This window comes from Excalfactoria chinensis, chromosome 10, assembly GCF_039878825.1.
Source record: "Excalfactoria chinensis isolate bCotChi1 chromosome 10, bCotChi1.hap2, whole genome shotgun sequence".
Taxonomy (NCBI): domain Eukaryota; kingdom Metazoa; phylum Chordata; class Aves; order Galliformes; family Phasianidae; genus Excalfactoria; species Excalfactoria chinensis.
The window spans coordinates 7,752,839-7,776,705 of record NC_092834.1 but is presented as its reverse complement, the minus strand read 5'-3'; the positions used below and the strand labels follow the sequence as shown (position 1 = coordinate 7,776,705).

Below are 23,867 nucleotides of genomic sequence, written 5' to 3'. Positions count from 1 at the left end.
TTTCCTGTATGTTTTTTCATGCACAAGCCCAGTACTGAAATGTTTGCATAGCAAAAGAACTGCATGTTCCAAAAGATTTTTTTCCAAAGGACTTAATTTTTGATTAAAACCTTCTTAACGGTCCATAATCTTAACTTAACCATGAGTAATTTATGGCCAGATAATGCCCTTTGTGGCAAAACAACCACTGTGCAGTACAGCTGGATTACTAAAATCAGATACTGCTGAAGTAGTCACATAGCTCAACCTCTTACTCCATGAAGTACAGTTCTCCCCTGGATCCTGACAGAGTGTTTATTGACCTTCATTTAATTTCTTGCACTAATGGGAGTTTCTATTTTAGGTTGCTCACTGGGGTCCAGTGGACAGAGTGGGAATCAGAGTAAAGTTTGATCCCAGGGGTTGCAGTGGCGTAACTGGGTGGTTTTATGGCCAACAGATTAAAGAAAACATTGGGAAATTATTGGAACTGTCAATAATCATGCTGAGAATTTCTACAGATTTGCTTCCAGAAGGGCTCTCTGTGCCTCCCAGTGAACGTGAATTTGTAGATAAGCACAGAAAAACTCACCGAGGGAAGTGAGATACTGTTGGGATAAGGACTTTCAACAACACTGTGCAGTTCTGCCATCAGGAATAAATAGATAACCCTTGAAAGCTTCTGCACAGGTACTTAACTACAGTCATGTGAGAAACCACTTGGAAATCAATGGCCTACGTTTAAATGCATCCTTAAATGCTATGCTATGCTGAGGTTTAACAGCTCAGCTAGATGTTTTGCATGACTATTTTCAAAGTCCAGTTCGTGTACATCATCAAGGAGAGTTTTCCCTCAGAAAAGCACGCTTTGGATCACCCTGACCTCAGAGGGAATGAATGTTACCTGGGGGCAGAAGGAGCTGTTTGCTGTCTGTATAAATGTTGCTCATGCATGTAGAAACAGGCAGCGTTGCCCAAGTCAGAAGATAGTAGGCAGCTAAGAGATACACAGAATAACCATAGTACTCACCAGAGACCCATGTGGGTGCCTGTGAGTTTCTCTGGGGCACAAGGAACAGGAAAGGAAGGGAAATAGAATCGGAAATCAGATGAGGAGATTGCAGTGGTATCACATGAAGAATCAAGGCTTGGAGCTGCTAACTGCAGATGTCTATCTGAGCAATGAAACACCATTTAAGTGATGCAACCTATGGAGTACCTGTTCTCTGATGAAACTGAACAAGCAGATTGCTTTACTTCATTGCAACTTTCAATTCAGCCATTAGTAATAATTGAATGGTTAGAATAAAAAATAGGTTAAATGCAGAGTTCAGTATTGATGCATTTTGATAAATTATAATTATCAGAGATTAGATTCTTAGCAGTTCAGATTTTACATCCTAATATCTAAGATTCCTCTGGGGTGCCTTTTCCTGAAGGCAAACCATGGTCATTTAGAGAGCAGAGGCTGTTGAGTAACAGCGAGAACGAAAGCTGTTTTCATCAGCTGCCTCAGTCTGCCTGAATTTCATTGTATCATCATGCCTGAAAAGCCTGAGCACGTGGATCCCTCTGCCATGCATCCCCTGAAGCAAAGCTGTCACTTGGAGAAAGCAGAAGAGACAGAACTATTTCCAAATGCTCTATACAAATCTATTTATCTGACCGGTACAAAAAATGCCAGGCACAGGGCATTTGCTTTGGTAACCATCAATGCATAAGGAATTAAGATATCATGTCAGACTGATAAGCAGGGCTCTAGCTGGTCTGCAGTTCCCCAACAACTCTGTATACACAGATAGTGTGTTTATGGTGCCATCAGTAAGAGCCTTCTGCAGCACACAAATCCTGAAGCAATGCTCTTCTACTCTGCATATTCACTGCATGCTCAGTCCCTGTGTTGGTGACCTTGAATGGACAGTTACCATATGACCCTGAGTGTCATATACATATTTTTTTCCCCCCACAAGATGAGTTCAGTCACTAGATTTCACGTTATAAACTTAGAAGGACAGAGATCAAAAGCAGGATTCACAAATAGAAGATAAAAGCCATTCCTCTTCTGGAACTGCAATTTCAATGCCCTCTCTTTAACTTCTGTGCATTTTAATTATGCCTGTGACTTCCACTTACATTGCTGCCGCTTTTGGAGGCAGGAGCCTGCATTCCTTGCCAAAAGGAAGACTTTGTATTTGAACTGATACTTGGGGAAAATATTGGATAGTCAAATTTGATGTTTATTTCACACCTTTAGCAGCTCTGCTCTTGGGACTGATATCTTTATACTTCCCGAATGCAAGTAAAGATTGTTCTTTTCTCCTGTCTGGTTATGCGAGTGGAGCTGACTGGATATTTAGTTTCCGGAACAGTATTCATTCAGAATGTTTTGGATCTTGGTTTCCTTACCATCATCAGGTGGGTGGAAAATACCCCTTCTGAAATTCTTGGTGTAGTTGGCTTTGAAGATAAAGATGTCTTAAAATAATGGGGAGCTCAAGACGAATAAAGCAGCAAGGGCTGGGAGCAACACAACTTATTCCTATCCCAGAAGTGCCAAAGGAGCAACTGTGCTCTCTGAGAAAGCCAGGGAACAGAGTGGGGTGGCAGTGAGGAAAGCCTTCTGGGGTCTGTACCATGCTTCAGGATGCTCAGAATGATAATGTTTTCCCTCTGCACACTTACAATGAAGAAGGAGGCATCTCTACATCTAAGGGAGAATCTGACTGTGCTCCTAGCATTTCTGGTGCACTGTAAAGTGTCTGATAAGCATGTGTCGTTATATAGATTTATAGATTTTTATAGATTTTCCAAAAGGATTTTCCATCTTGGAGATTAATTCTGACAAACCAGAGCTCTGTGAATGCTTAATGCTGTGAATGGCATTGCAAACCCAAAGCTTTATTACGGGAGAGATGAAGCACACTTAAACCTTCTGATTATCGTCTTTAAATAGCAAGCTCTGCCTGCAGCTAGGTCCAACTACTCATTAGAGTTGGGCTGGCCCAGAGACATCCCTGCACACAGACAAAAGCTCTGCCTGCTCTGAGTCACAGGCAGCCTTCAGTGCCACTTTGTCTCCTCCTTTTCAAGAATGCAGTTTGAAATATGTATGGAACACGTATCTATGTAATCAGGAGAAATAAACAGATACTAGTTCTAACAATAAAACACATTACGTTGCAGTAATTAAGCTGTATTCACGCTATGAGGAAATGTAATGGTACCTGGATCTACAAGGTAGACATTGGGGTTTCTTACCAGCAAACCATTGGATCCGTGGATTGTGACACAGCGGGAGAAGGTATGGTGGATGGAGACATCCTTCACATACGTCGGAGGGTCGTAGCCTCCTTTCTCATCCACATCTCCAGCCATGTGGAAGTGAATTGGGTAATGTCCCATTGTCTGCTGGCCCATATATTTCAGTTCTAGACCTTCAAGATGGGTAGCCTTAAAATCAAGACCGATCTGGAGAATGACAGAACATCAAACAAGATAAAAGCGTTGAGGGGGAACACAGGGATGTAGAGAACAACAGATGTGTCTGCTAGAGAGATTTACTATGTGTGAGGGAGTGTACAGCTGCAAGGTAAGGCAGAAAGTCATGATGGCTAAGGTGACCATAGCTGCTCTGTGATAGCATCACTGCTGTCATGGCTACTTTTGACTTTATTTTGGAAGAAAAAAAAACATTCAGATTTAATGTTTCCCACAAGTTTCTGACACTTGGACTCAAAATGAACGTCCTGGACTGAGCACCACCAGAATCTGGGGAAAACTAGAATTGAGATATGGGGGTTGTATCCTGGATGGGTTGAGCACCAGACTCACTGGGTGAGCAATATCTGCAGGGATGTTTTTCAAAGCTGAGGGACAGGCAGCAGCAGTGGGGTGGATCTGCTGCACCACAGGGAGGGGCTGCTTGCTCAGCAGCTGACACAAGAGATTCCTCCATTCCTGCAGCCTGACTTTCTCAGTACATGAAGGTGTGGCTGGGTGGAGGAAAGTGCAAGGGGAAGGCTCCACCCTACCTTTATGTGTCCCCCAAAGGTGTCGAAATCAAAGAAGGAGCACAACTTGCTGCTGTACTCATAGCACTGCCTCTCCATCTCTCCCATGATCACAACGTTCCTGCTCAGCAGCCCCACTTCTGCCCGCATGTCGACACCATCAATGACTTCGCCAACGTGGAGGTATGCTGCTTTCCCTGCAGGAACAAGATCCATTTTCAGAGTTACTGTGCCAACGCTGCTGGTTTCCCCTTGTACTTCCTGTGGTGGGGTTAGTTGATAATGAAAAGAGTATTGGAATCAGCAAAAACTGTTGGCTGGCTCCTCAAAAGGCGGAAGGCAGGAGCACAGGTGTCCCTCTATGTCCTGCTGAGACATTTGCAACAGAGGAAGTGGGATTTTTGGTCTGAAGTTGCTCCAGTTAGCCAGGGAGCTGAACCAACAGCCTGTTAGACAAAACACTTACTACCTTAGAAAGAGACTGCGATCACTTCAGAACTGCAAAACCTCTCCCTGCCTGCTATCCTGACTGAACTCTCTATCTATCTAAACTGAACTCTCAGTTTAGAACTGCCTGCACATCTCCGGCTTGCTCCTTACACCTCCCTCTGCCCTGCACACCGGCAGCTGATAGGACCGCATGCCAGACCACATCGCTCCTATCCTGCCTCCACAAACACACCTGGCTCCGTGGAGGGGTTAAAACCACAGAGAGCCCTCCCTGCCCTGACCAGCAAGGAGTGAAGCCCAGGCACTGTGGATGCCTAGAGAGCAAAATAATCTCTTTGCTGTAATTTCATTCAAACATATTCATGCTCCTTCCTTCCTTCCTTGGCTTTCTGCAGAGAATGCAGTTGGGAAAAGGTTCATCTTACGGACTACATTCTGTATTATTCCAGTAAAAATAAGTAATAAACTCTTTAAGTAAACACTGAACTTTCAGGAATGCTACACTTGCATGTATTTCATTTCAGTGGAATCATTCAAAGCAGTAATTAGAAACAAATGGCAAGCCCAAAGCCTGGCTATCATTGTGAAGCACTTTGTGCTGCAGTAGAAGTGCCAAGTTGCGTGGAGGATTTTGAACTCTGAAACATTCTTATTTTAACCAAAACACACTGCTATGACTTTATAACAAAGATAAGCAAACACCATTCACTCCCCCTTTCTCCTGGTGCTGGGAGCAGTGTAGTTCAAAGGCAATACTGGGATTTGGGAAGGGTTGGTGCTCCTTGCTGCCTGCAAGGCAAGGTTCACACCACTGTCTGCCATGTGCAGAGAGTGTTGTGGAAATTAGATGCTCAGCCCCAAAAATGAGGGCAGTAAGGGGCCATGGGCTTGCACGTCACCTGTATTTGCAGTTTCTTCCCTAGAAAGGCCATGAGCTTCCCCACAGAGCTGGCATGAGCCAGGTCTATTCAGGCTTGTGGACAACATCAGACCCAGCTTACCCCCAACACAGCTCTGCTTCCCTTATTCACCTCTATTAAAACAAGCAGTGGCAGCGGTGTCCTCTGCACAGGGATGCCCCATGCTGTACCCTGGAGCAGCTCTGTTAGGGAACACAGCCGCAAGTTATGAAACCATTTTCAAGCTGTTACTTTTTAGTTTCCCCCTGAGCTGACCTTTCCTTGATTTACTGAAATGCAGGAAGAAGTTCAGATAATCTTAAGAACGTCCTATTTCAAGCCACATCCCCAGGATTTGTGGCAGTGGAATTAGATGGGCAGTTTTGTTATTTATGTGCTAAGCTCTAGAATAATAAATGTCATGCTTGCATGTATTTAATTTAATTTAAAACCAGTCCAGACATGCAAAATAGCGTAAGCACTGGCAGGAATGTTAAATACGCACTAACCAGTTTCTAAATATAACTCCTTGGATGCATGTTTTTCACTTTGTGCTTTTGCTGACTTGACTAGTTTGGAGATAAAAGGAGAGATGGAAAGCAATCCCCTCGCAGTGTGAAAGTGGATTTTGAATAACAGCTCCTTTAACAGAGTTTTGAAGAACAAACCTCTCCTCCCAGCAGCCAGAAATCCAAAGTGCCCACGGCCATGGGACCATCCCTATGACACGGCTCATGGGAGACAGAGCCGGGCACGGGATTGCTCTGGTGATGTCAGTTCCTGCTGGAAACTGGCACCAGGCACTTCCCATGGGGCCAGAAGCACCACGATGTGCGTCCACAGACACGTGGCACCTCCACCGGCACGGCTGGTGATTGGCATGGGGAAAGAAATCAAACAAAAGAGACTGCTCCGTGGTGCGCTTGGGCAGCTCACGTGGCACTGGGAGCGTCCTGCTGCAGGGCTGTAAACCTGAAGCCAGGCTGCTGCTTGTCTCCATGGGGAGCAGTGTGACATCTGGGCATGGGCAAACCCAAGCCTGGAGTTGGCAGGCCAGCCCAGAAGTGGTTTGGTGCTAAGAAAGGCAACTCTGTGCTGAGAATATGGGAGGGCTGTGCCTGCTGCTTCAGCATCAGAGCCCTGTCTGGGGATTGCCCAAGCAATAATGAGTGCAGGGTCACTGATTCACCACCTCCTCTCTGAGCACATTCGTACTGCATCCCTCATGGACAGATGTTGCTTTGCTGGCGAGCCAGGCTTGTGCTGTGTTATAATCTAAACCAAACAAAGCCATATGCTGACACAGATTACATCTCCCCACAACAGGTCTGTGTGATTGAGCTCAGAAGAACGCCCTGGGTTTGTTGCTCTCTTTGTCATACCAGTGCCTTCACTTAGCAAAATGTTAATTTGCAGGGAAAAAAACTGCTTTAATGTATGGGCTTGCTGACAAAGTTCTTGATTCAGCAAAACAGGAGACCAATTCCATGCTCATGACTCAAGATAGTGACTATGAAAGTCACCAGGGCACTTAGGAAGGAGAAGGTAATTATTAAAAGAAAGTATGCATTAAGATAAACATAGATGATCCACTAATCAAAGACACACTTATGTCAACATCATAGCAACTCCGAGTCTCTCCAAGCTGTACAAAGCTCCAGGAAAACCTGCCATACCTGAACCTAACCCCAAGGCCTGGGCTCAGGCTTTATCACACTTGGGAAGGGTGGAAATGTAGAGCTGTTTCAGCAGCTCCAGGTGTGGGTGGTGCTCAGCTCTGGTGAGATGTCTCCGAAAAGCCTCTGGTATATTTCTACATTTCTAAATGCTTTGGCTTCACATACCATAAAGTGCCACATCTCTCTTTCAGAAGCGAATCAGGCATCTGAAAGCCTGTATTTGGTGAAGATAAAGTGAAGTTACAATGCTCCTGGATTTATTCTTTTTCTCTAAGGGGTCTTTTGTTCTACTCCAGGCTCTGTGGATTAGACCTTCCCTCTCGCAGTCTTTTAATGTTTCCTAAACCAGAGATTTTAAAGGAAATCATAGAATCACATTAAAGCTGGAAAAGACCACTAAGGTCATTCAGTCCAACCATCAGCACACCTCCACCATGCACACTGATCACATCCCTCAATGCCACATCCCCACAGTTCCTGAACACGTCCAGGGATGGTGACTCCCCCACTTCCCATAGCAGCCTGTACCAGCACATAACCACTCTAAATACAAACTTGCCTGCTTAACTCACATAACAGAGTGACAGCAAATCCTTCAGGGCACCTTTAAAAGCAGTGCAACTCATTGCAGATGCCAGCCCAGACCTCTGCCAGGTTTAGCATTTTTACCAAGCGTTGGTCATCACTGGTGGTAATGCCCCTGTTGCTTTATATTTGATAACTGACAAATGTTCACACAAACATCCTACCAAATCCTCATTATTCTGAATTGGTTTGATGGGATTTGCTTTTGCGTGCCTGAAATGCAGCGCAGCATGACTTGAGAGATCTGACCAGTCTTGAGTCATAGACTGCAGCCTGACATCTTAATGACTAAATATTTCTCAATCAAGGGAAAGTAGGTTTTGAATGAAAGGACCTACAGGAGAAAGGATGAAGCTTTACAAGGAGTTCAAAGCAATGCCCAGACATAGAAGGAAAAGACTGCTGAAAAGACTGCTACAAGGGTACCTTACACAAAACTTCTCCCACCTTCACAGCACACAATGAATGCTGACGCAGGTGCTTTCTGGGAAGTTGTTAGATCACTATGTATCTACATTTTTAATGCCAAGTTCTCTATATTAACAAGTAGCTCCATCTCTCTATAGTATCCACTGCCCCATAAGCTAGATTGAAGAGATACGTAGGCTCATAATCATAGTTTCACTAATACGTGGGATAATTGGAGTAATTATGCCATGCACAAAAAAGTTTTTCTTGTTTTATCAAGAGCACATAGACACACAAAAGGGCATTTCATCCTTTCTATTCCATGGTGAAACTTATCAGCACTGGTAGCAGCTTCACACAGTGCAACAAAGATGCAGATAAGACTTGTTTCCCAGGGAAACTTGACCAAATACTTGATCTTTCCTACTATCCAGTGCTGCCACAACACAACCCTTCCTTCCTTCCTTCCTCTTCCCTCCCTCTGCCCTGTGCCATCGTCCCTGCCCCTGGGAAGCTGCAAGATCAAAAGGTTTTAATCTGTTCCCACAGAGAAAAAAAAAAAAAAAATAAATGAATAAAATCAAACAAAGGAGGTTGGTGGAGAAAAAGTCTCCATTTATCAGAGTGACCGTCTGACCAGGAGCGGGATCTGCAGGGCCAAGCCCTCACCCAGCCTATGCTTCCTTGTGGGAGCAGCAGTTTTGGCTTGAGCATAGTCGCTGTGATAAGGGAGCACATAAGATCAGTCCCTGCATGTCCTCCCTTGCTTCCTACACTGAGATTGTCTTAAGTCCACAATTAGACATCCAAATCCTACTGAAAAGATTCCTGATGGGAATTGAGTATTTACTTCCTTAAGCTGTTTGGAAAAGCCCAGCCTCTAATCAGGCCACTTCTAGCCAGTAAAGCAAGTAGCAGTTTTCAGCAGGTAGTATCACTATAAATGGGGCAGGACCTAAATAATGAATTTGACTTTTTTGTCCCAATACGCTAAACTATGTCTATTAAACTCCTAACAAATGATGAGAACACCAATTATAATTAAACCTTGTTATAATTAAACCTTGGCTGCCACAACAAATTAGATGTCCACACAGATGAATTTTTCAGTCTCTTTTTAAAAAAGAGTCTCTAAGCAGTTCAGACCTGAAATTTAGGCTTATTCCCAAAAAAGAAAAGAAAAAAAACCATAGAGATTAAAGTGAACATAAACCACCTGAGCAGGAAAGGTTTTATCATTTGTCTTTTAAAGGACAGACTTCAGGAGTTCTCAGCTGCTAAACTAAAACTCTCAGGATAATCAGGCCACGCCACTTACTACAAATGACATCCCCTGAGACGCCGTGTATAAATATATCTGCACAGAAGCCTTTTCTCGGGAGGAGTAAAGCAGTCCTGAATAACTCGCATCAGGAAAGGAAGCAGACATTTATGACAAGTGCTTTCTGAATGCAAATCAGATCCTAGCACTGATGCACAAGCACAGGGGGATGCTCACCTTGCATGGAGATAGCACCCTCTGTCTCATTAGCGTTCCTTATCCTGTTTAATTGCACATCATGGCTCAGGGCAGTGTATGTTAGGTGATGGTTAGGCATGGAGAAGGCCAGAGACCTCCTGGCTGCTCAAGACATGGGACAGCTCAGCCTTCTCCTGTATTATTTCATCAGTGCTGAACTTCGAATCAGGCAGATGATTTTATTTTCTGGTGAGAATATGCTTTTGCTACAAGAAAGTTGGATGTGATTGTTACTACTGGACCAAATTTTGCCCTGATTTATATAATCAGTGAAATCCCATTGACGTCAATGAAGTTGCCTGGTTATAAGTAAAGGCAGACTTTGGCCGCGGTGTTCATGTCATTTGTGGTAATAAAAGGAATGTCCTAATTCTCCTAAAGAGTAATTGGAGACCAAGAGCATAATTACTTTAACAAGTGTTTCCACTGCTTCTTTACTTGAAAATCACATTAACTTTTTTGCAGTTTTTAACCCCTTATTAGTTTCCTGAAACTAACTCAGTTGCCATTGTTATAAAAGTTAAATACAAGATTTTCTTCAGACCCAATAGATTATGGGAATTTTAAGAGATTTATTCATATGTCGTCCTTATTTTCACTGACGATCTTCCAAGATCATCTTCATGATGTAATTTGTAACATACTGGTCTGGTACAGTTTTTCCAACAGCTCAAAATTGCTCAAGAAAAATATCCAACTTGGAGATGCATCTTCTTTGAAACTACTAGTCATTTTAAGTCATAAGACTATGATACACTCACGCTGTGAATAATATTTTTCTTGGCTTGACGAGCACCTCTCTTTCAGACTGTCTAACAATGAATGGCGAGAGCCCTGTGGGGAGGTGGCTGCCAAAGGAAGCACATTCAATACCTTCCAGAAGATGTTGCATCAGAGATAATGCAGCTCTTTTCAGAGAACCAAGCAAAATCCCGGGTGCATTGGATGTTCCAAGTGCACTGATGGTTTCTCAGAAAGATCTTACTGTAAATGCTGACAAAACCTCTTTCTAAAGCAATTGCCAGAGTAGAAGCAAAAGATATGGTAACGTGCATGTTTCACAACCAGGCACATTTTGCCATATAAAATGGCTTCAGCTGTTACATGCTTTTATATTGCAAAATTACACATGCTTTTGAAAAGTATGGCAAATGAAAGTTCATGTATTTACAGTAGATGCAGCTCACTTGATATTTCCATGTTCTGCTCATTACTGTGCCAAAATCGAGCTCAGGAAGAAAAAGGCCACCCCACAGACTCAAGTGCAGATGCAGATTTTCCCCTTTGCATTTCACTTTCATGCTCATGGCAGTAACATGGTGTGCTTCACCATGGAAGTGTGTCTGAAGGTCACTTTACAATCACTAGACTGCAAGGTCCTCTCATCAAAAGCAATTTGTCCAGATTTGAGCTAGTCACCTTCAACAGAAAAATGCTGCAACTCTGCAAAGATTCCTACTCCTTCTGCTCAGACTAATTTAGCAGCACTCTACAGCCTCCATTTCCTGTGGCTCAGGATAGTACATGTGCCACATGACTCCAGAAAGGGTTGGTTAAGACTTTACCTCAGAGCAATGCTGTCTAGAGACATAGGAAAAGAGAAACAGTAGCTTTAGCAGCAAAACAAAAGTAAAATTAATCTAAAATGTAAGATTACTTGTCTTGTTAGATATAACTCTTTAAGGAAAACAGCCAGCTGGTTGATTACTTCATAACCTTCAAATCTCTCACACTGAGATCCTCCCTTACCAACACTCCTCAGATCAGCTGTGCTCATCTCCTGCTTTCCAGGAGTTTTTTGTCTCCATGAAATAAATACATCCATTCAACAATAAGCTTGAGGACAACAAGAAACCGAGTCAGCTATGGAAAGGGAAGGCAGAAAGGAACCTGAATAAAATTAGATGATTTTCAAGTAAGAAAACCACATGTTCCCAAAAACGTCACCCAAATTAGGCATCAAATTCAGGTGTCTTTCATTTTTTTTTCTGATTAACAGAATTCACTCAGTGAAAATGATGGAATTTGTGAAATGCAACGCTAATGTGAAAAGATGAATCACTTTACCTGCAACCTTGACCTGGGTGGGTCTGCAAGATGGGCATGGCAGTACTTGGAACTCCTCTGCCTGGTACATGGAGTAGTCAGTGCTTGCAACCACAATCTTGTCTCCAGGCTCCCATGAGCTCACATCATCCACCAGATTCAGCACCGTGCTGTTCACATTGGTGTCAATGGTTACCGTAAGCTTTGGTTTCACTGCAAAGCCAAAAGGAAGGGTGGAGGACTCAGTTAATCTTATCACAAAGTGCCAGCTCCTTGTTTTTTTTTTTCTTTCTTTCTTTTTTTTTTTTTTTGCCTGGAGCACCACCAAAAAAGATTATTTCCTCATTCAATATGAAACATTTAACTCTTCCAATCATGCTTGTTACTGGCTCAAGCTTGGAAAGCAAGCAAACAAGAAAGTGTCTTTTTGTTAGATGTGCACAGGTGGATTTTCCACTAATCCCATGGCTAAATTTATAAGTAGCATTGAGAGGCTCATTTTTGCCCCACTCACTTACTAGCAGCTCTTGTGGGTCCTGGGCGCTGTGATTTACTGCAGCCAAATGGTCTTCAACATCATGATGGTTTATTTCCAACAAAACAACTGTATTCTACCCTCCACTTCTCATCAGCTGAGCACTAAAGAATCCTAACAACCTGTCTAATGCCCAGGTTATGCACAGTGTTGTCACAATGACTATAAAACAAAGTATTTCTTTCAAAACCTGTTGTCTTTGCACACAGCGATTGACTAATCGTGCCTCATCCCAAAATGCTTCAATGAAAGTCACGATATTTATGGGAGGTGACTTGTCAAGTGTTGTCATGGTGCTGTTGGGTTTTGGAGACACTACTCTGATTCCTCTGGTAGAGCTCAGGAAGTTTCCTGAGGCAAATCTGTAGCCATTAAATCTATGTTCATGTCAATAGCTCATCCAAAATTTCAGGTTGAGAAATTACTCTAGTTGTTCTTACACTGAACAGGAGTCAGTCATCAGAAGGCAGCATTTCTGCTTTTTGTTGGTCTGGCTTATACCCATACTATCTACTTTAATCCAAGCACTTAGTGAAGAAGACTATATGTCTCTGGACATCAGAAACAAAAACACCAGGTATAATTCTAGTTCCTCATATGGCTTTTCTTTCTCAGGGATGAACTAATTCTACCTCTGAAGAGCCACCCCAGAAGACAGAGAGCACAAGTGTAAGACTTTCAAACATGGGGCACATACCAGAGCTGCCACACAGGAACCGCACTCTGTAGTTCTGGCAACCTTCACCTGACTGGTCCTTGCCGTGGCACAGAAACCGATAGTCGTGGCCATTCTTGTAGAAAACCTCAGTGGTTAGAACAGTTCCATCGAGGGTCTCTGCCTGGAATAAGAACATAAATATAAAATTGGTGATACGTTCAGACACTGATGTCATCGTAAGAGGCTTTTGCTTTGAGTGATGCACAACAGTTGTATAACAAAATGGGATGATTGGTATGTGTGTTATCCAGCTGGCACTCCAGCTGGTGCTTCAGAACAGCTATTGTATGTGCTGACTGTGTAGATTACTGCTAGCTGTATCTGTCTCTCCTTTATCTATATTAAGACCATGTGCTTTTTTGGGTAGGAGTATTCTGAACTTCACTAACATCTGGCCTTGGTGCCCTAGATTTTCTTTTGGTATTTGTTTGAGTTCAGATGACAACACTGAACACAGATGCTTGTACCCAAATGAACTCACGCTCTCATACCTCTTTGCTGCACTCATGTCATTGCTGGTGGCTCAGCTGTACCTGAACTTTGCAGAAGAACAAGAGCAGAGTTTTACTACTTCTTTCAATGAGTCAGTGATAATTGCTCTCAAAGGAAAATAAAATAAAATAATAAAATAAAGCTGTTACAGGAACCTTGCTCCAAAAGGAACAAGAAGAGGAGGCCTTTTCTCACATACAGGTACCAACCTGTAGGGTTGGCTTGAGGAAACAGCTGCATCACATACAGTAGTAGTGGGATGTGTAGCCTCTCCTGTGCTCCTGCTAGAGCAAGCATCACCCCTCAGGTCACAGTCCAGCTTTATAGCTTGACCCTTTCACAAACATGCAACTAATTGCATTGGGCAATCCAAACAACAACATGCATTTTAATGAGGCAGCAGAAGTTACACCATCTTTCAATGAAGGGGCTGATCCTGATTAATTCACTCATGCAGACCTTCCTTATTAATGCAGCCATGCTGCTGCTGCAGATAGGATTAACACCATCAGCTGAAGGAATGTGCCTCTGGCTGCACTGTGCTTCTGTTATTATCATTGTATCTTCACATTTTCACATTCAGCATAGTTGGAGCCGGCCAGCTGGTATAAATCAGTGTAACTTTAGGAATGTGATAACAAACACCAGGTTACGCTACCTGAGGAATTGCCCTAAAATCTGCAGGATAAGCTAAAAAAAAAATATATATATATATAAATGGTTTTTCTTTTAATGTTTTGGGGGGGGGGGAATATCTATGATTTAACAGAACAGAAGGAAAAAAGGTTGATTCTGGCACAGAAGAATATATTCCCTGTTTCTTTTTCAATACACAAGCTAAAAGGAGCTGTATCATAACGAACATCTGACCTCTGCTCTGAACAAAGTTGTCACTTCTAATTCATGTATATGGAAGCTGAAATGAATGCGGATTTGCTAAGGCCTGGCATAAAGTCATAGGGCATTTTTTTCCCTTTCTTTTCAAGAGGAGATTCTTTAGAACATACAGGCCTGGAAACTTGCAGTCATACTGTCAGCATTCCCATTTACTTCAATAGCTGCATTTGTGTGAATAAGGAAAATCCACCAGTTCAGACTATGACTATAGACTAGGAACCTCAGATTCAGCTTTCCACACATATGGAATATTTTATTGTTTTTTGATAGGCAAAGCTTCTCTGGTGCTTGTTTTAACAAGTAGGCAGGTAAAGCATACAGCTAACATTTGCCAAAACACAACAAAACAAAGGTGCTTTGTTTTGATAACTTCATTTTTGCTTGAATAGGCTCTTGCAGTCTCAGAAAAGATCTATTTTTTTTCACCTCAACCACATGGTGTAATTTTAATGTTTAACTCCAAATAGATTTCAAACTTCTTTCCAGAGGAAGAATAAAAGCAAAACAGTTGACTCCAAAAATGGCTGCAAGCTCATTGGCATTTTTTCCAACTCCTACATCTGGTTGCAATACCATCTCATTACATTCTGTGATTAATTTCTGAGGTAAGGTCCACTCCAGAATCATTTAAAAACTTTGAAATTTTCATGTCTTTTCTTTTTTTCTCTACAATCTTCCAGTGGGGAACCACATATTTTATGACAGCATCTGTGCTGTCCCTGACCCCATCCGTACCCCTTTTCATGCCAGAAGCCAGAATTTACTGAAAGGAGACTAATTCTACAAACTTTTGTCTCAAAACAAGACAAGACTAGACAGAACTTGTCGGTTATATATTACAGCTGGAAAATAATCAGTGTCTTCTATTTAGAAACAAAAGTTACTGACAAGTGCAATGTTTTGGGGGCTCTCATCAGGACTCACACTGTCTCTCTACAGCAAGAGGTAAACTGGCCTACCTGGATGTCAATGGGCTGCCTACAGATTTTATCAGGGTGAGCAGCTTTGAAGTCGGAAAGCTTCTCCATGTCTTTAGATCTTGCTTTCTCGGGCTTCTCAAACCACTCTGTCCATTCTACATCTGGAGACAAGTGCAAACAAGAAGAGTCATTTGAAAGTCACGCCTAATGAATGCAGCAAAAACACATGAAGCATAATTTGATCTCAGATATCATTCACAAGTTTCTTCTCTGATGATCTGATTCCTGCCAATCTGTCAGCCACTTGTAATGATGCTGTGAAGTGCAACCAGCCAAAGGAGAGCAGAGTTATTAAAAGCTGCAAAATTGGAGCACGCAGTATGAGCATTATTAATAGTTATGGCTTTTGGATCCGGTCCTCTTTAGCTGCCTTTTTGGATTTTCAGATCAAGTTTCAGTTACTGTATGTTGTCTGAAACGTGGACATGATGACTATGCAGTCCGAAGAAATAAGAGGCTGTGTGTGATATCTTAGATCATAAGAGATGGAATTTCATACCCAGAGCAACAGAGGAAAATGAACGCTAGTTATCCAGAGAGTCCTGGAGACAATTGAGGAAAGAATCTGTGCATGCTCTTTACTTGAGTTAGCAGCAACATAAATAGTAACTTGCAAGCCCACTCTTCCCAAACAGTATTGCAATAAAAGGACCGTTCACCCTATTTATCAACTCTACCTCTGAGTTAAATAGCAAACAGACCTCTTACCTTGAACCCACTCACTAGTCGAAGAGACATTAAAGTGTTCTCCATTCTCAGCTTTGAACAGTTTGAATACTTTGGCCACAGCTGACCCTCTGTGACCTGGTTTTAAAAAATGGTAAAAATCACTGAATGCACTCAAAAAATGCCAAAACCAAAAAGGTAATTTTCCTTGTGTATATGTGCATAATTCGTGTTTATTCTCTAGATTTAGCCTAGTATAACTTCCATTAAAAAGTTACTGAGCATTGAGACACTGAACAATCAGGAGGAGCTTGCAACATAACAGTTTTATGGGGAGATTTTGAGGCTACCAATGCATGATAGATGGATTAAATCTTCAGCTGGTGTGAACTGGGCTTGTTCTATAGCTTTTAGTCAAAGAAGGAGGCAGAGGCTGAGCTCAGCCGAGTTACAAGGATTTACACTGGTGAAGGATCTCGCCTTTTGTCTCATGGTTCAGATGACTGAGGTTCTACCCCACAGTCTGATGCTTCAGCTGCATTAATTGAAAGTATAGAGAGAGTATTCAATTAAAAATCTCTGACCATCAATTGTTCTCAGCTTGATGTAAAGCAGTGTCAAATGAGAACACCGTTGACCAAGTTCAGCTGCAAGTCACTTCCAGAGATAATGTCAAGCCAGCATTTTGTGCATGAATTACCTTGATATTCAATGTGGTCTTCAACAGAAGAGGAGGGATTTCCTTTAACGGTAATAAAGCTCCACGGATGCCTGGAAAATCAAAAAGAGAAATGATCAAATTATGTCATGTGCGAGGTGTGCATTTTTTTATAGCTTAATGTTTTTACATTTCTCAGGGGCTCCACATTCAGAACACTCTGATTGATGTGAAAGGCAATTTGATTAAAATTAAAACTATCTTAAGATTTTGTATTTCTTCAGTAAATATACCACAAGATAAAGAAGCTCAAAGACAAATCCTTGCTCAATACAGTGTTTCTCTTTTAAAAGCTTTAAAGGGGCTTGTGTGCCACAGATGTATTGGACACCAGCAGCTTCCTGGGGAGCCTGAAAATCTCCTGTGTGTGCGCAATAGAGATAATAATTAAAATAATAATATTTTTTTTAAGAAAGCAGTTCTGCTTAAATAAATTTAGCTGCTGAAACGTTGTATATCACAACTGTCTTTGGAATGACTCATGGGAATTTCTAATAGACAGAGTGGCTGGCAGAGGGCAATAAAAAATACCTAGATAGTGTCTGGGTGTACAGTTTCCTCATTTTGAACACTGAATGGGGACAAAGGTTTACGAGTCTGAATTGCCCATTCAAATCTGATCCCGTGTCAGAAGTAAGTTCATTACTACCTGATATTTACTGGTTAAGTAGGTTCAGTAGCTATCAACAGTACTGGAAAATGAACACATGGACAAGTAAGCAGTGGAGACAGAGACTGAAGTACCTCCCAGCACTGGAGGTGAACCCAATTAGTGGGGGTCAAGAGGGAATTTTATCTCTGAAATAGAAGAGATTCTGGCATACCAGCTCCTAATGACTAACAGAATAATAAATATGCTTTTAGAGTGGTGGAGAGATGCTCACCCTTACCCTGGATTTAGCAAACAACCTGCAGATTAAATCATGTTTCTGTCAGTAAAAATACCCAGAGGTTTCAATAGCATCAAGATGCACCGTTGAGTCTTACAGGTCACCTTACATTTATCATCTGCTGATGTAAGTGAAGTTACAGGCTACTCTGGGACTTCAAGAAGAAAACACAGACACTGACAGAGAGACACTACAGTGTTTTCAGATCACTGCTAGTTGGGCTTTGCTGAGGGTCACAACCCTGTGCTGCAGGGGAGCACTGGCCCACCCCCATGCCCTGCCACATCCCCACAGCAAGGCGTTCCAAGTGGAACGTCCTCAGCCCCAGCACAGGACAGGCTCGAGGGAAATGGCCAGCATAACAACCTGGGAGCCTGCCAGCCAGCCAGATGCCGGAAAAGTTGCCTGTGCCAACTGCCAACGGCACTGTTGGGCTGTGATCTCTATCCAGGGAGAGGAGGGGGTGGGGAAGGAAAGGCACTTTATCACTCAGCAGGAAAGATAAGTCACCAAATTCAAAGCAAATGGCAAAGAAAGATGAGGGTCCCATAATAATCTGAAATAATGATCTAAAGGAAAAGAAGCTAGCTAGTTCTGCAACTCAAGGTTTGGTCCTATTTCATGTGTTACATTACTTGTTTGTCTCAGTAAGTTTATCACATAAACAATCATAAAGTCTTTCAACCCTGTTGAAATCTGTTCGGACTATATGAAACGAAGGAACCAGTGAGGCCAGAGCCAACCCAGAGCTATTTGGGTGGGGTTCCAAAGAGAACAACTGTGTCATCAAGTGCTGAAAGGCCTTCTTCTAATTTATTAGTTGAAGGAATAAAAAAACCTCATGCTTAAAGAGCAAAGTTACTTTTCAAAGGAACAGTAACAGAAGAGGAATCATAGAATCAGAATCATAGGGGTTGGAAGGGATCTCTAGAGATCATCAAGGAAAGCATCCAAGTGTATCTTAAATATCTCCAGAGAAGGAGACACTCCACCACCTCTCTGGGCAGCCTGCACCAGTGCTCTGTCACCCAAACAGTAATGAAGTTTTTCCTCATGCTCATATAGAATTACCAGTGTGCCAGTTTGTGCCCATTGCCTCTTGTCTAGTCACTGCACACCCCTGGAAAAGATTATCCTTGCATCCTAATGTTCTGGACTCAGCAAATATGCAACTGAAACACTGTCAGGAGCACAGGACCTTTTTTGCATAAATCAGCATTGCTTGTTGTCTCTTTTACAGCAAGAGGGATTTGCATAACTTTGTAATCTGGTTGAACATGGTGTAATTGGTGATAGGAATTTGTCCATGTAACACCCTCCACCACCTCCATAAGAAAACAACCCAGCCTATGGCTCAATAGCCTGACTCACAAGGCACCTCAGAAAATATGAAACAGAAATTATCTATCTCAAATTAGTAGCTGGGCTTAACACCATTTCTGTCTTAGTGTTGCCCAAGATCAGTCCCAGACACGAGATGATCTGATAACGAGGCACTGGACTGGCCAGCAAACCCCAAAACCCAAGCAGTGAGATGTCTGTGAGCATGCTAGAAATTAAAATCCATCCTCTTTCTCCTGCCATTCAGACAATTGTTCACAGGTTTTGAACATAACCACAAAAAAACAGCCCTAAAAATGCAATTTTTAAACTTTGCACCACAATACAGGTAGTTTTGCTCATACCATTATGCTGGTGAGAGACAATATTTACCAACTACTGCTACTTCACGTTACCCACCATGTCTCTGTTATTTACATAGGGAAACACTGTGGTATTAGAGATAACAGCATGACAATGATTAGCTTTCTGACTACATACAGCAGCAATGCTGAAAGTCACACTTCAATACAAAAAATTTCTATGGTATTTCCTTTATAAGCGTTTACAGCAGTGAGAAACTAGCATTAAAACACCACAGTGGCCTAAAAACTTCAAGAGCAATTTACTGTTATAAACATATGGGAATACCATCAATTTATTCTTGTTGCAGAATTGGGGAAAAAAAAAGTATAATGTTCAAAAATCTTTTCCTGTTTCCAAAATGTTGGTCTTTGAAAGGAAACCCATCATCCTACTGGGATTTAATGTGAGTTCTGAGTATATGAGAGAAAGGGTTGGACTGATGGGGGTAGCCTGTACCTGGAGACTGTTTCTGCAGCTTTGCATCTCCGAAATGCACTGCCTGGTACGCACAATTCCCTGTAGTATTTTACACAACCTCTTTATCAGCTGCCCCAAATGTTGCTCCATCTGCACATGCCCAGCTGATACTTGTGCGTTCACATAGATTGCTCTTCAGAATCATTTCTCAATGCAAGGCTGATATATTTTTTCATGTTTTGCAGTGACCCCCTCAGTGACATCACTGTCCACAGAGGGACTCACACTTTTAACAAAACAAAACAACAAACAGAGTAAAAAAAGAAGTGCTTATATAAATTCAGATAAACACCAAAAATATAAATGTTACAGTCGGGTGAGTAGCAAAAACTCTCAGTAGTGCATCTGCCAACATTGACACCATTTTTGTCACAGAAGTATTTACAGTCCACAGTATAAATTAACGCATGCTAAATTTCTGTGCTGCCAAGTCCTTAAATCAGTATTAAACAAGATGACAAATATATTGTATAGATATCTATATGCATTTAGCCAGGGTTAAGTGGCTTCTTAATGTTCAACCTATTCTGTCCAATGTGTGTATGTAGATCTGCTTCTTAAATCTTTGAGGGATGGCTTGAGAATAAATAGGAATAATTAAATTGTAGGAATAGTATCTTGGAAAAACATCATTTTAAATATGAATAAATACGCTTTTCCTCAGTTTGCTAATAAAAATACCCCATATAGACAATGAGTGCATCTTAAACTATCTAATTAACTGCTAAAACCTTCCGTTGAAAAGTTTTCCTGTTCTTTCTTTTTTCATGTGAAAGAACTTTGTGCTTTTGAGAGAGTGGAATTATTTGGACATCTGAGGAGCATAATAAAACCTCTGTTCTGGGAGAACTGGCAGGACTGGCACATACCTAAATCCAAGGTGGAGGAAATGCTTGCTGCCCAGTTTGGTCATTGCTTTCCTGGCTGAGTCGTCCAAGTTTCTAGATCCCTCATCATTCACTGCTACTGACAGGATCATGCCATTCGCAACTCTGTCCAGATACTGGGCAAGACGTTTGCTTTCCTCTTTTGCTCTGTAGGTATCAAACCTAAAGTGATAAAAAGACATGAAAAAATTTACCTTACTGAGATCACAGCTTTAAAAAGCATTACAGAATTAAATAAGAAGAGCTATAAAGAAATATCGCTTTTGTACTACTTATAATAATAACATTATCACATTGCAAAATCACTTTTCTGGGAGGCAATGTTACAGGTTGCTGTTAAATCAAATTGATTAAACCCCATCTGACACAACAGCAAGACAATAACACTGTTTGCTCTCTGGTTTTGGAGATGAGTGACCTAGAAAGAAATGTGTATACATGCAGTAGCACTCACTTGAACTAGATGATAAACATGTTTCTGAGCTTGCTGAGAAGCTGTCCCAAACCCATTTTCAAAGATTCTCAGATCTAGATAGCTGTGAAGTCACTCACCGGTCTGAATGGACAACTGCCCCCATCTTTGGGTCAATCACATGGACAATGACACCCCGATGGCCCCAGCTCCTTTCAAAGTAATATCCGCCTTCTTCCATGCCACCAGGATGAAGAGTCTTGTTTAAGAAAGTCCAGGACAGCTTTTTCTTGCCATGGATTTCAAGAGTGCCACCCTCACTCACTCCAATATACTTCCGCCCAAAGTAGGGGTTGGGCTCACTGCCATCATCCGCTCTGCAACACAAAGGGAGGAAAAGACTCTCTTATGGGTTTTCACAGTTAAGAAGCCTTTGCCCTTCTTTTGTTACAGCCCGAGTGCAGAAATGTCATGACTAGCAATACATTTTCTCCAACAAATCCAAGAATGAGAAGGTGCTCACACTCTACAGTAAGTAAATGATCTGAAATAATACTAGCAACTACAAAAGATCAGGAAATGTTTAAAGAGAAATTTCAAAATAAATTAAGTCTTTAGGCTTTGAGATTATTGAGGAAAATCCATTAATCAGCTTGAGTGGCTGCAATGTACTTGCTGCTTTTCTGGCATGTCCAAATACTCAAATGTTCATTCCCCAGTAAGACTTGAAATCAAAACCAAAACTGTGTCATATTATTAAAGGCCATTTAAATTGTTTAATAAGCTACTGAACTTTCCACAAAGCACAGATGATAAACTTATCTGATGAAATGCAATTTTAAAGAACGTTTTGCTCCCTGCTATGAAAGAGACATACTGGAAAGTTATAAGATATTTCATTGCGCATACAAACCTCCCGTATAAGATGATAACCACATTGCCTTGGTAAGGGCACATCTCGCTGCCGATCCGCAACTCTCCATCATTTTCAATGAGAATATATCTAGTACGCAAAACGATAGGCTGTACGTCGTCTTTAATGATCAGTTTTCCTATGTAGAAAAAGTTATGAAATTTGCTTTAACACACAGCAACCTCACCAGAGGTTGTGACACCATTGTGCTATGCTCAGAGATGGGGTCTCATCTAAAATTGTGAAAAATTCTGCCTTTCTTCCCCAGAACAGCTCTCAGTAGAAATTCTGAAGATTTTACCTATTATTTACTCAGTTCAACTCTTGGAGATTGAAACTAAGATTTATATGGAAGAGAGCTCACTCAAAACTGAGACAGAAATTCAGAGTTAAAGTGAATAACAGCTATTTGTGCTAGCAATCAGCAGCAACACTATGCCTCTGGCCTTGGGAACAGAGGCACATATGTATCTGCACTGTCCAGAGACCCTGAGAACACAACTACTGCATTATTTTATCAGTACAATAATTTAGCAAAAAAATGTTTCTGAAGCAAAACATGGAATTAATGAGTATACTGAGGTACTTTTGTAAATTCTCCAGAAAGTATGACAAATAATTAATTACGATGGCTAGAGGACTGATAGCATCTCAGCTACCACCCACCCTTGTACCAAATTAGAGCAGGCTTTGTCCAGCAGCCAGCCAGTTCCCAGCAAGCAGTAGCAGCCTCTCCCAACACGAGACAGAGTGATTCCAATAGCCAAAGGGGAAAACACTCCTCACCCAGCATTGCCAGCTCAGGGGCAGTATGTTTTACCTCCATCCATGATGTGGATTGAGTGGACAGTTGCTGAAGACGAGAGAAGGAGCTTCCTGCCATTGCGGATTTCAATGTGGTTTTCTTGGTTGTGACCTGGGTTCCAGATCTCTAGCTCAGGATCCTTGTCAGGACATGCCACAGCTGCTTCTGCTGAGTAGAAGTTCAGAGCAGTTACCCTGTTGTGTTCAGTGCAAGATAGAAAACTCTACATCTGGGCATCTTAATGCACCATCCTCAGCACCCTCCTTTGCTGCTTCCCTGGAACACAACAGTATCTCAGTGCAGCAGAGTATGTGTGTCCTTACCTTACAGTTTAATCTGTTATGGTTGGGTTTGATACTGATATATGTTTGCTAACTGTTTTTAGTGGGGATAGGACATAAAAGTGCTCAAACTATCAGCAAAGCACCACACACCTGAGAATTACCAGTACATGCAGAAAGAGCAATAGGAATCCCACAGGTGAGATTCCAGCTTCATGAACTTTTTCAGACAGAAGTGATAAGGACTCATTCTCTTTGAGTTCACTCATCTCTGCGCACGGGTTTGGTTATAGATTGCAGTGGCGTAATAGATAAACTGCTCTCATACCAAGTCTCAGAGTCTCACGTTAAAAATATTTACTTAAGATAAAATATTTCCCTGATATAATCTCACCCAACATGTGAGTTTCACATCTTATTCTCATCAACAAAACTCACAAGTGCAGAAGTCCCGTGTATCATGCATATTTTCTGAGGCTGTAATTCTTTTTGCAATCAGAAAGGCTTGGGAGTTCTGACCAGCTCTCCAATTTGTATGCTTTAAAACTAAACCACTGTAGGAAAAGTACAGGAGCCACAAATGGATGATGATAGATGTGGGGTGCATCCCCTGCCTTCAGCAGAATTTTGGCTCTGTCACTCAGTAAAGTTTTGTTTGTTTTTCCCCCATGGAAAGTATTTCTTTCAGTCAATGAAAAGGATTGAAACTTGCATCCATGCAAGGAAACATGCTGGTGCTGATGCCATCAATGGAGGCTGTTATGTGTTACCACTGTGAAACTCAACAGACACCTGTAATTCCACAGCAATAGAAAACAAAACTATCCACCAGCATTCAGTTTCCTCTCAGATTCCTCTGCTAGCTTCATATCTTAAGAAAACAACAAAATTGGACCAGCTACTGCCTTGGTATCTCTAGAGATCCATTAAATAGC

General features: G+C 41.8%; 1 protein-coding gene across 3 annotated transcripts in view; it reads right to left on the bottom strand.

The window, feature by feature from the left end:
- Window positions 1–23,867, bottom strand: part of CEMIP (cell migration inducing hyaluronidase 1) — a 100,408-nt gene that overhangs the window by 24,187 nt on the left and 52,354 nt on the right. For 2 of the 3 annotated variants that reach the window (XM_072345476.1, XM_072345477.1), the window contains exons 3-13: window positions 22,667–22,819; window positions 21,847–21,985; window positions 21,074–21,310; window positions 20,504–20,683; window positions 16,564–16,634; window positions 15,906–16,001; window positions 15,177–15,298; window positions 12,808–12,949; window positions 11,597–11,788; window positions 4,011–4,186; window positions 3,238–3,447 (exon numbers count right to left, since the gene is read on the bottom strand). In XM_072345476.1, the coding sequence (XP_072201577.1) occupies window positions 3,238–3,447; window positions 4,011–4,186; window positions 11,597–11,788; window positions 12,808–12,949; window positions 15,177–15,298; window positions 15,906–16,001; window positions 16,564–16,634; window positions 20,504–20,683; window positions 21,074–21,310; window positions 21,847–21,985; window positions 22,667–22,819 (1,718 nt within the window). The remainder of the gene's footprint in view (window positions 1–3,237; window positions 3,448–4,010; window positions 4,187–11,596; window positions 11,789–12,807; window positions 12,950–15,176; window positions 15,299–15,905; window positions 16,002–16,563; window positions 16,635–20,503; window positions 20,684–21,073; window positions 21,311–21,846; window positions 21,986–22,666; window positions 22,820–23,867) is intronic. The other variant, XM_072345478.1, reaches the window with a different exon arrangement.